This window comes from Aquarana catesbeiana, linkage group LG01 (genome assembly GCF_042186555.1).
Source record: "Aquarana catesbeiana isolate 2022-GZ linkage group LG01, ASM4218655v1, whole genome shotgun sequence".
Lineage (NCBI taxonomy): Eukaryota > Metazoa > Chordata > Amphibia > Anura > Ranidae > Aquarana > Aquarana catesbeiana.
The window spans coordinates 629,207,181-629,219,833 of record NC_133324.1 but is presented as its reverse complement, the minus strand read 5'-3'; the positions used below and the strand labels follow the sequence as shown (position 1 = coordinate 629,219,833).

Below are 12,653 nucleotides of genomic sequence, written 5' to 3'. Positions count from 1 at the left end.
AAGACATTGTTCTACCTTCCTTTTTCCAGATCCCTGTTCTCTGGAAGAGAGATCTCTACATTCGTTGGATGTAGTAAGAGCAGTTAAGGCCTATCTAGGGGCAACTACTCAGATCCGCAAGACGGATGTTTTGTTTGTGCTGCCAGAGGGTCCCAATAGAGGACAGGCAGCGTCAAAAGCTACCATTTCTAAATGCATTCGACAGTTGATCATTCAAGCTTACGGTTTGAAACAGAAGATTCCTCCGTTTCAGATCAGGGCACATTCCACAAGGGCTATTGGTGCTTCTTGGGCAGTGCATCACCGGGCCTCTATGGCTCAAATCTGCAAGGCCGCAACCTGGTCTTCAGTTCATACATTCACCAGATTCTATCAGGTGGATGTGAGAAGGCATGAGGATATCGCCTTTGGGCGTAGTGTGCTGCAGGCAGCGGTACAGGGTCCTCAGGTCTGATTGCACCCTACTTGGTCGTGGTTCCCCCCCCCTCAGGTAGCATTGCTCTGGGACATCCCATCAGTAATTACTGTGGCTCTGTGTCCCGTGATGTTCGAGAAAGAAAATAGGATTTTTTAAAACAGCTTACCTGTAAAATCCTTTTCTTTCGAAGAACATCACGGGACACAGAGGTCCCGCCCCTCTTCTAATACACTATATTGCTTGGCTACAAAACTGAGGTATCCCTGCAAGGGGGAGGGATTATATAGGGGGTTGAACTTCCTGATAGGGTGTGCCAGTGTCCAATCACCAGTGATACCTATATAACCCATCAGTAATTACTGTGGCTCTGTGTCCCGTGATTTCCTTCGAAAGAAAAGGATTTTACAGGTAAGCTGTTTTAAAAAATCCTATTTTTTTTTCTGCAAAAAAATGTGCATTTATTTTTCTGTCTATAAATAGTGAACTTATTCTTTAATGTCAAATAGTACGTACTCTGTTATCATTGAAGTTGTGTAAAGTAGAGCGAAAGTAGGCAAACTTTTGTTGTATGCCAAAGGTTTCCTTTTTTTTTTTCTTTTTGGGTCTTGTAGCTATAATGCTAAATCATCATCCTGTTTGTGTGTTTTTAGACTGCTCACTGCTATCCGCAACATCTGGAGGATTTTCCACAGCAGCTAAAATCTATACTATCTTCACAGCATACATTAATGGATTCAGAACTCAGAATGGTAACTTTTTTTTGTTTTTGTTTTTTTTGTTTTTCCTTAAAGCAGTGCTAATCCCAGGTCTGGCATAGTACTGTACTTCACCATGATCTAGCACCATTTACCCAAATCATCTTGACCTACTGTCTACATTAAAGTTGGACCCTTTAAGAGGGGTTTCCCCTCTCAGAATTTTCCCCCTCACCCAGCACTTCCTCCAGAACAAGTAATATTATGGGTGGTTTGCTAACTGAATATTTGTCCTTGGTCCATCTGCCAGTCAAACCTGTGGGTTGCCTCTGATATTCAGTACATAACAGCAGCATGTTGATATTTAGGCAACGAATATGGAAAGAAGCACTGTGAAACCCTTTAAACGTAACTCTCCATATAAAATGATCCAATCTTGCCTGTGGCAGTTTATCTACTGAAGGAGAGGGTCCTTTGTCTGGGAAATCATTATAATTCTGGAGTTCTGCATTAATACACACTATTCACTCAATGTATTGTGTTTGTTTTTTTAGACTCTTTGCAAAGCTTTGATAATGCTAAGAAACAAAGATTTAATAAGCCCATCAGTACTTCTTGAGCTTTTCTTCGAGCTTTTCAGATGCCACGATAAACTTCTAAGGAAGGTAAATCTATTTATAACTTGGGATTTAATTTTGTTTTCCTGATATCCAAAATGTGTGCCAGTGAGGTTAAACACTTATGCCGCGTACACATGATCGGAATTTCCGTCAGAAAAAACTTGGACGGTTTTTCCGACGGAATTCCGCTCAAGCTTGCCTTGCATACACACGGTCACTCAAAAGTTCTCTGAACTTTCGACCGTCAAGAACGCGGTGACGTACAACACTACGACGAGCCGAGAAAATGAAGTTCAATGCTTCCAAGCATGCGTCAAATTGTTTCCAAGCATGCGTGATTTTTTTTTTTGCGCGTTCGAATTGCATACAGACGAACGCATTTTCGGATAGAAACTTTTCCAACCGAAAAATAGAGGAAATGCTCCCAATCTTTTGCCGGCTGGAATTCTGCCAGCAAAAGACCGATGGAGCATACACACGATCGCATTTTCCGACAATAGCTCTCATCGGAGTTTTGCTGGCGGCATTTCCGATCGTGTGCATTAGGATTTGTTCACATCAGCAGCTTTGCTACTCTAACGGTTGCTTGTGTGCTCTGGGAGGAATCCACGCCCATGCACCAAGTCCAGCCGTCACACTGTTTTAATTTATTGTATTTGTGTTAGTATTTCATTAAAATATCGCAAGTGACATTTTATTACGTTCGATGCACCACAGCAGCATTGCAATGCGTTAGCTTGCATTACATCCTGTTGTGCTGTACTATTTTCTTTAGTGCATACCAACGAAATGTAGTGGTGTGAGCTGACAGCTGGCAAAAAAGCATCCTGTCTTGTCTTTGCAATAGGACTGCACTGGGCAGCCTTTCCCAACACAGATGGTGTGAATGGGCCCTTATTGGAAATGTTGAGTCGATTTGAAAACTGATATTTTAGTTTTAGGCTGCGTTCACACCTATGTGAATTGGATGCGGCTCCACAGCATCCAGTTCACAGAACATTTTAAAATCTATTACTTTCAATCAGTCTGGTTCACATATGTGTGTAGCATTTGCACTCCGCATTGCCCAAAAAACGTGTGCGTTTTCTAGGCAGTGCGGTACGCATTGCAAGCACATATTCTTCTATAGGAACGCATCTGATTTGCAGATGCATTCCGTTGTGAACAGGCATTCTCTCCCTCCTCACTACACCTCCCCCCTCTCCCTGCTCAGCTGATCTGCAGCTACAACGGAGAGGAAGCGCTGAACAGCTGCTTTTTCTCTTCGCACAGAGAATGGAGCTGGAATTCGCACCGGACTGGTGTGAATTCAGCCTTAGGTGGATGCTTCAAGGAGGACTTGCTCACCAATTTGCTTGTTTGATCCTTTAGATCTCTAGTGATGAAACCTTTTTTGTTATTTTTTTTTTTTGTGTAGCAGGAGTGAGAAACATAAATTATGGGTTTGTATCTTACTGATGGAACCTTCAAAATATTAATAAGGTAGAGCTACAGATTCCTTAATAAATTTATTTTGTGATCGATAGCTGTAATGTATGTGTTAGCATAATTGTATGACAGCACTTATTGAGTATTAAAGTTATTTTGGCTAAGTCATTAATTGCATACCATGTCGCCACCTCATTGAGGTATGTGTAACATAGCAAAATACGGTATAAAAAATGAGTAATGATTTATTGAATAAACCGTATCAAATCTATTACTGCATGATACACATATATGTTTTTTTTGTTTGTTTTTTTTTTTTTAGACTTTATATACTCACATTGTGACTGACATCAAGAATATAAATGCAAAACATAAAAACAACAAAGTGAACAGCGTAAGTACTTTTGTGTGCAATAGGCAAGCATGTGCTGCTGTTGTGAGCAATGAGATAACCCCATTTATTGTATTATTTAGACTCTACAGAACTTCATGTACACAATGCTCAGAGACAGCAATGCCATAGCGGCCAAAATGTCGTTGGATGTCATGATTGAGTTATACAGGAGAAATATCTGGCAAGTACAATTCCTTCAACTACTGTTCTGTACATTGTTAAAAACAATTGTTTTTATAGCACAGTGGTGTAGTGGGTAGCACTTTCACCTAGCAGCAAAAAGGGTCGTCGGTTCGAATCCCAACCACAGCACCATCTGCCTTGAGTTTGCATGCTCTTCCTGTGCCTGCGTGGGTGTCCTCCCACACAAGACCTGCTGGTAGGTTAATTGGATCCTGTCTAAATTGTCCCTAGTATGTATGAATGTGAGTTAGGGACCTTAGGTTGTAAACTCCTTGAGGGCAGGGACTGATGTGAATGTATAATTAAAGCCCTGCGTAAACTGACGGCGCTTTACAGGTACCTGAAATAAATCAATTATATATTTACAGGATATAACTTTAAATGTTAGTACACTAGAAAATCATTACAGGGCTCACTTTTTCTTCAGTCTTCAAGTCTTCACCTAAAAGCAGGCCTTTACCCTCCAAACACAAAATTTAACTGTGCTGGCAGCACTGCATGTCCATCTAGAAGCGTTCCAAAAGTTATTTTGAAAATAGATACTTTTTAACCACTTATGGACCACCGCACGCCTATATACGTCCTAACTTTGAAGAGGAATATTGTTGTTATGGCAACAGCTAGATGCCATAACCTCGGTATCCTCTTCTTCGGCCAGCAGCCTGCTTTCCGATAATAGTGGCCTCTGCGGCGGATTCTATCCACGGCAAAAGAGGGGCCCCCCCCTCCCGCCGCGCTCCAGTGCCCTCCGCCGCTTACCGGAGCCGTCGGCCGATCGGATCTTTTCCCTTGCTGGGTATGGAGACCAGTGACCCCCACCCGTCTCCATTGCAGGGTGGAAGTGACGTCAAAACGTCACTTCTGCTCATAGCTCTTAAAGGGCCTTTTTTTTTTTTTTTTTTTTATTGCATTTTAGTGTAAATATGAGATCTGAGGTCTTTTTGATCCCAGATCTCAAATTTAAGAGGTCATGTCATGCTTTTTTTTCTATTACAAGGGATGTTTACATTCCTTGTAATAGGAATAAAAGTGACACAGTGTTTTTTTATTTTTTTTTTATTTTAAGAGAACAGTGTTAAAAAAAAAACAAAAAAAAAAGTAAAATAAATAAGAAATTTTTTTTTAAACGCGCCCCGTCTCGCCGAGCTCGCGTGCAGAAGCGAACGCATACGTGAGTAGCGCCCGCGTAGGAAAACGGTGTTCAAACCACACATGTGAGGTATCACCGCGATCAGTAGAGCGAGAGCAATAATTCTAGCCCTAGACCTCCTCTGTAACTCAAAGCATGCAACCTGTAGAATTATTTAAACGTCGCCTATGGAGATTTTTAAGGGTAAAAGTTTGTCACCATTCCACGAGCGGGCGTGATTTTGAAGCGTGATGGGTATCAATTTACTCGGCGTAACATTATCTTTCACAATATAAAAATTGGGCTAACTTTACTTTTGTCTTATTTTAATTTAAAAAAATGTATTTTTTCCAAAAAAAGTGCGCTTGTAAGACCGCTGCGCAAATATGGTGTGACAAAGTATTGCAACGACCGCCATTTTATTCTCTAGGGTGTTAGAAAAAAAAATGTATAATATTTGGGGGTTCTAAGTAATTTTCTAGCACAAAAAAATGTTGTTAACTTGTAAACAACAAATCTCAAAATGTAACTTGTAAAACAACAAGTTAATAAACTGCTATTTTTTTTTTTCTTGGTTACCTTGAGGCACCTCACTGGTGCCTCCTGGGAAGGCCTTGTCACTAGTGTCTCAGGGAATTCTCGCCTAATCTCGTACATGCACTATACGAGATCTGGGGCGGCTTGTTCTTAAAGAGGAACAGACCGTGTCAGATCTCCTGTGATCTGGAGAATGCCCTGTAAGTAACCTCATGCGGCTTGTTATATTTCAAAAGCTGCTCCAGATTAGCCCCAGTTCATGTGCCAGATCTCATTCAGCACATGATCTCAACAACACACCAAATCTGGCATGACATTGGTGGGACAGCAAAGAAAGTAGAAAGAAGACACCGGCCGCCTATGAAATATGTTTTGAAAATGATGGTGCAGTGGCTGGGCACGTTGCAATTGATACATATAACTCTGTAGGAGTAAAAAAAATGGACACAAACATTTATATATTGACTTTATATTATGTGTGCGGGGAAGGCGTAGACCTGCTTTACACCTGAGAGATTTTCTGCTTACACCTGAGCGATTTTCTGCTTGAAGCTTGTAGCTTTAAAACGCTCAACAAGCCAAATCCCACTAATACCAATGGCCCCTGTCAACATCTGAGTATTCTGTCACCTAAAGCAAAATGCCTGAAGCACAAAAAAGTACATGAGCTTCTTTTTGGCAGATTACAAGCGTTGTTGGCCTCACAGACTTCAATAAAAACGCCTGACTTGAGCTCGTAACATGTACAAATAGCAGCTCTCTCCCTCTCCTCCCCTCCCCCTTAGTGCTTTCTATTGGCTAAACAAAAAGGCCTGAAGCTGTGAAACACTTGTAATACACTTCGATTTAAAAAAGCTTGTGAAAAGCTTTAAAAAAACGCCTGAAAAACACCAGTAAATCGATACCCTCAGGTGTGAATGGAGCCTCACGCTCACCAGTCCTGGTAGAAATCGATTGAGTGTCGGTCATTGATATGGATCTAACTGATGAAGTCAAAACTACTGATCTACATGCTTGTTTAGGTCATTGTCACATGAAGTATTGAAAGAAGAGGGTCAGCTTGAGGGCTAGGTAATTAGAACTTTTTTTTTTTTTTTTTTTTTTTTTTAAATCGTTGATTTCAATATAATAATTGCTTTAATAGCAATGTAAACTTTATGCACAACCTTATCTGTTCTTTTTTTGTCAGATTTTGCTTCTTATCACTGATGCAGTGAGACCCTGTGGGTTCTACAGCAATTTTGTGGGCTGCTATAGCTGGAATTTTACACTTTACATTCGTGAGCCTATATAAGAGATTGACATGGACATTTTTGGTTTGTTAAATTGTGTACTTGTCATTTTTCTTAGGAATGATGCCAAAACTGTCAATGTGATTACTACCGCATGCTTTTCTAAAGTCACCAAGGTAGGTAAATTGTAATTAGACATTTGCATCTTAGTGAATGCCTATATATCTAGCTAGCCCTACAGTGTATGTGGTTCATATTCAGAATACCTTAACGTTACAGCAATTTTGTAACTAAGATCAGTCATTTAAGGCCTATCCACACAAGTTATTGTGCCTGAAAATGCATTTCATGTAGAAATATCATTATTTTCTATGTGTCTGGTTCACATCTATAGGGAAACTATAAGGGTCCCACACCTGTGACAGGTGTGAATGGGTATTTAAACAACAAAGCATGTGTATTAGGCACTATACCTTAAACTTTATTTGCAGCAGCTCTACATTTTCCCTTCAGTAATGTATGTTAGTGCAGAGGATCCCAAGACCGGGCCCCATGTTTTCAATACCGGCATGGACATGAAAACAAGAATTATTCACTATACCCTGTGAGCTTTGCAATAAAATGACAGTCTGGCTTTCTAAAAGCTCAACTATAGGTTTAGTTTAAAAGTATCCCACTAGAGCAATTAGACTATGGTTACAAGGTGTGCTTTCTGCCATAGCTAAATACGTTGCACAAAGTATTTTTGAAAGTTGTAGTTTAAAACTTTATTTTCAAGGCAGTTGTAGACAAACCAGTAATAACCTAGTGTTGGTGTTGCCTGCCCTGCCTGAATATTGCCCTGCTGAATTATAACCTTCCATCCCTCCTGATCACCATAAAAAAAGGGGGAAGTGTTCTGTAATGCAGCATGGAGTACTCAGGCAAGCAGACAACACTATTTAGGATTTCAGTGCAGCAAAAACAGCATTGTAAGCTCACTACAAGAAGTTAGGAGGGTTCTGGCAGGACCAACAATTTTAGTGGGTTTTAACCACTTGACTACCAGTACGTCGCTGGACTTCAAGTGGTTATAACCGTATCATCACGGTACCATGTTTTAGAGCTGATAGTCAGCTCTCTTGTAAAAGCAATCCTAGTGGCTACCTAGCTGCTGAATTACTTTTACAAGCAGTGGAGGGGGACAACCCCTTCTGCGACTGTATCAGGCTGTCCCGTTCCACCTGCTCAACCAGCCGGCACTAGCATTTGGTCACGCTGATTTTGGTGAGATCAAATGCTTTTAAAGGCAGAGGATGGATCTGGGGTCTTATAAGCCCCAGATCTCTCCATAAAGTGTACATGCCTATTGCTGTCACAAAAAAAAAATTGAAGTGCTTGGGCGCTAAGGCAAACTTATGTGTCCGCCCCGCACGCAGACAAACTATGATCTTGCCACAAATGTGAGGTATCACTGCAAACGTCAGATCATGGCCAGTAATTCTAGCACCAGACCACCTGTGTAAATCTAAAGTGGCAACCTGTAAAGGCTTTTAAAGTGTCGCTTATGGATAGTAAAATTTACGTAGTTTGTTGCCATTGCACGAGTGTGTGCAGTTTTAAAGTGTGACATATTTGGTATCTATTTACTTGGCATAACATCTTTTATTTCTTACCAAAAATTGTTTAATGTATTGTTTTTGTGCAATAAAATTTAAAGTGTATTTTTCCCAAAAAAGTTGCGTTTAAAAAAACGCTGTGCAAATACCATGTGGCATAACAAAATCGCAACACCCACCAATTTTATTCTCTAGGGTCTCTGCTTTAAAAAAATATATAATGTTTGGAGTTCTTAGAAATTTTCTAGCAAAAAATACTGATTGTTACATGTAAACAAAAAGTGCCAGAAAAGGCCTGGTCTTAAAATGTGTGTATGTGATGTATTGCAGATAATTATATATTTTTTTGCCCAGACATATATTATATGTTGCTGTCCAAATGACAAATTTAATATTGCTGTTTTCACTATATATTTTTTGTATGTACGATTAGGTGTGCTTAGTATACAAATATGTTTACATTGACTTTCTTTCTTACTAGATATTAGTTGCTGCATTGCAGTTCTTTCTAGGAAAGGATGAGGAAAAGAAAGACAGCGATTCTGAGTCAGAGGTGAGTCTCATGTTCATGTGAATCTGCTGCATTTATATGTAAGGAATATTTTAGCTGCTAATATGAGTGTTTTGTTCAGTTATTTCAGGGTTTCTTTTTTCATTTAAGGATGATGGCCCCACTGCTAGAGATCTGATGGTGCGATATGCCACTAGTAAAAAGAATACTAAGAGCAAGAAGAAGCTTGAGAAGGCCATGAAAGTCTTGAAGGTATTTCTGTAGTAGCTTGTTTTGGCATCATAGTGTTGTATACATAGTAGCTTTTTTTAGCATTACAGAATTTCCATAGTTTGACCTCTACAAAGCGTGGCTAATAATAGTGAGTGCAGTTTTTTAATACAAATATTTTTTATATTTTAATGTAGAATGGAGCATAGAATTAAATTATAGTATAGAATCCCTCCATCTGACATCTTTAGCAAATCGCAGGTTGCTTCTCTCGGCAGAAAAAAAGTTGTAGCTTTATTTTAGCATGGGTGTGCGTGGCTCTGTCCACTGCATGATCCAGTGTTTGTAAACCATTCTACAAACCCCATCTACTGCTGCGATGCACCATCAATCCCAACTCCCTTTCTGTTGCAGTTCAGCAGCACCTCTTTCAGCCAAGGCTGCATGCCCAAACATGAGACTGGGGGAAGAGTTAGCAGCAGTATCCATGACTCACTGGCCAAAGTTGCAGTGCTCTGCAGGTCTGAATGCAAAAATGTAACAAATGCAGTTTTGTTTTATTAAAGTGGGTACATTTTGATACATTTTTGCAAATGTTCTACTATGCCTTTTTAATGACATAGTCATACTACACTCTAATGGCTGCTTAAAAAAAAAAAAAACCCCTTTAGAAAAGCAGTGTTTTGTTTTGTGTGTGTTGTTGTGTTTTTTTTTTTGTTTAAATCTTTAGGCCCCTTTCACACGATCGGACCGTTTAGGTCCGCCTGTCAGTTTTGACGGCGGACCTGAACGGGCGCTCCAGGTTGGCCTATGGAGCGACGGATGTCAGCGGAGACATGTCCGCTGACATCTGACCCCATCCGATCCGCTAAAAGCAGACGGATGGCAGCGCCTGACAAGCCCCTCCCCGCTCAGTGAGCAGAGAGGGACCTGTCATCCGCAGGCTCAGCGGAGATCAACGGACTGATCTCCCGCTGAGCCGGCGGACAGAGGCGGGCTCCATGGAAGCGGAGTCCGCCTCGTGTGAAAGGGGGCCTTACTTGTAGTTTTCAAGTCATGCAGAAATAATCAATCCAGTTAAACTCCATAGTAATACATATTGTGATCATTGAACATGGTGGTTATGGTGATCTCTTAGAAGTGAGAGAAAGGGGAAAGAGGCATGTGGGAAATGGGAGAGAAGGGGTATGTGTTTTTGACATGAGTTGAGCGCACCTGGTGTCTCTAGAGGGTTTGATTTATGATTTCATAATTGAGAGCCCAGAATATCACAGTATTCAGGTGAACAAGTAAATTCAGTACAGAAGTACCACGTTTTAAGGAAACGATCTTCCTTGTGATTCTCTGAAGCCATGAGTTATTTCATAAGTTTAACATTGTCACTTATAACGCTTCTGCGACATAGGGGTTAGGTGAAGCCAAAAAGCAGCAGCGTCACCTGGAATTAGGACATCCATTTCAAGATACTGTTTTTAACTTGCAACCAAAAGTCTTAAAGATAAGACCTGCACAGGACCAGAAAATGTGGAGCATGGAGCCTTTTTCATCCCAGCAGCTCTAACATTGCATGGAGCTCTGGCCGAACCTTTCATGTAATGCTGCGTACACACGAGCGGAATTTTCGTCAGAAAAAACTTGGATGGTTTTTCCGACGGAATTCCGCTTAAGCTTGCCTTGCATACGCACGGTCACACAAAAGTTCCCTGAACATTCGACCGTCAAGAACGCGGTGACGTACAACACTACGACGAGCCGAGAAAATTAAGTTCAATGCTTCCAAGCATGCGTCAAATTGTTTCCGAGCATGCGTGATTTTTTGCACGTCCGAATTGCATACAGACGAACGCATTTTCGGATAGGAACTTTTTCCGACCAAAAAATAGAGAACCTGCTCTCAGTCTTTTGCTGGCTGGAATTCTGCCAGCAAAAGTCCACATACACACGGTCAGAATTTCTGACCAAAAACTCACATCCTACTTTTGCTGGCAGAATTTCTGATCGTGTGTACGGGGCATTAGGTCTTGAGGACCCTGTGCCACCTAGCTAAAATTCCCCTCTCTTGGGTTTTACATGAGATGAAATCCCTATGGGTCATTTGTATAATTCTTTCTCTTTGCTGGTCCCTAACGGTCCATATTGCCACTTGGTAAAGCACTCTGGAGGTGAGGAGTTTAACGGGTAACAAGATATGAGGGTTCTTCAAAATGTTTCTGAACTTTTTTTTTTTTTTTTTCTGCATCTTTTTATTAAGAAAAAGTGTGGCAACGTTTTTGAAGACGCCTCACACAATATGGCTGCAGAAGGCTAATGGAACCACCCCTTTGGATAAGCAAAGTTGTTGTTTGTTTTTTGTTTTGTTTTTTTAACTTAATGTGAGTTGGGAGAGATTGCTTTTCCCCAATCATGGGTTACAACATGGGAAATCCAGTCACATGACCTGTCAATGACATGACTGGCTCTCCTCCAATCAAAGAGCTTTTTATCTGTTGTGCTAACTAGAGAAAACTCTGTAGGGCACTGCAGACTCCACACCAGAGTGTACTATGTAACCTGAGTGAGTACAATGGAGAGCAGCAGATATACTATCCATTATAAATTGGCACCTTCGTTTAAAAGTCTTCTGTAGAAAGCACACCTAAAGTCAGATCTTGACTTTGCCTGCTACTCCTTGTTGCTTACGTTTCATGAAGGAACTCTATACTTAAAGCAAACTAAACCTAATGATTTAATGGTTTCCAAAACGGTTACATTTTAAGGTATGCTGTGACTGATAACCGTCACATTTACTTGTACTGTAAACCGTTAAACCATCAAATGGTTGATGCCATAACTTATCACATGTACAGCACCATGTCAACTGCAGATAACAGAGGCCAAGATGGCAGCTTCTCTGGTTGTAAAGGAAAGAAGGGTTTAATTCCGCTTTAACAGTCAGCCACTGCATGCTCCATTTGGGTGCCGCCAGCTTAGGTCTTTCCTCTTGCTTCTTTTCTATTGCTACATGTTACGTTTGTCTGCTTCTGCATGATCAACCTGCTTCTTGGACAGTAGCCAAAAGGGAAAACACCGGCCAGTGGAATCTCAAACAGAGCCCACACTGGCTCTCGGTTATTTCAAAGCTGTAAAGGGTCTTTTGGAATATGGACAGTGGCGGAACTAACAATACTTAAAGTGATTGTAAAGGCTCAGTTTTTTTTTTTTTTAATAACAAACGTGTTCTACTTGCCTCCTCTGTGCAAAACCAACTGCACAGGGCAGCCCGGATCCTTCTCTTCTTGGGTCCCTCTTTGCTGCTTCTCCCTACTAACGAATGCCCCCCATAGCCAGCAGCTTCCTCTGGGGGCATTAGAGCTGAGTCGGAGCACCGTGTGTCCATTCAGACACGGAGCCCTGCCCCCTCTCACCCCTGATTGGCTGACTGACAGCAGCAGGAGCCAATGGCGCCGCTGCTGTGTCTCAGCCAATCAGGAGGAGTGTCCCGGACAGTTTAGACACTCGTGGACATCGTTGGAGAGAGTTGGGGCTCAGGTATGTAATTAGGGGGGCTGGGGCGACTGCCACACACACAAGGTTTTTTATCTTAATGCATGGAATGCATTAGGATAAAAAAATCACCTGCCTTTACAACTCATTTCATTTTCAGTCTGCTTTGATGCGCTGATATATGGTAGGAAAGAAAATCAGATTTTACAAAAAAT

The 12,653-nt window shown here is 41.1% G+C and overlaps 1 protein-coding gene across 1 annotated transcript in view; it reads left to right on the top strand.

The window, feature by feature from the left end:
• Positions 1-12,653, top strand: part of SDAD1 (SDA1 domain containing 1) — a 74,002-nt gene that overhangs the window by 20,612 nt on the left and 40,737 nt on the right. The window contains exons 3-9 of the mRNA XM_073601002.1: positions 1,069-1,167; positions 1,668-1,778; positions 3,484-3,555; positions 3,636-3,736; positions 6,755-6,812; positions 8,716-8,787; positions 8,896-8,997. Of these exons, the coding sequence (XP_073457103.1) occupies positions 1,069-1,167; positions 1,668-1,778; positions 3,484-3,555; positions 3,636-3,736; positions 6,755-6,812; positions 8,716-8,787; positions 8,896-8,997 (615 nt within the window). The remainder of the gene's footprint in view (positions 1-1,068; positions 1,168-1,667; positions 1,779-3,483; positions 3,556-3,635; positions 3,737-6,754; positions 6,813-8,715; positions 8,788-8,895; positions 8,998-12,653) is intronic.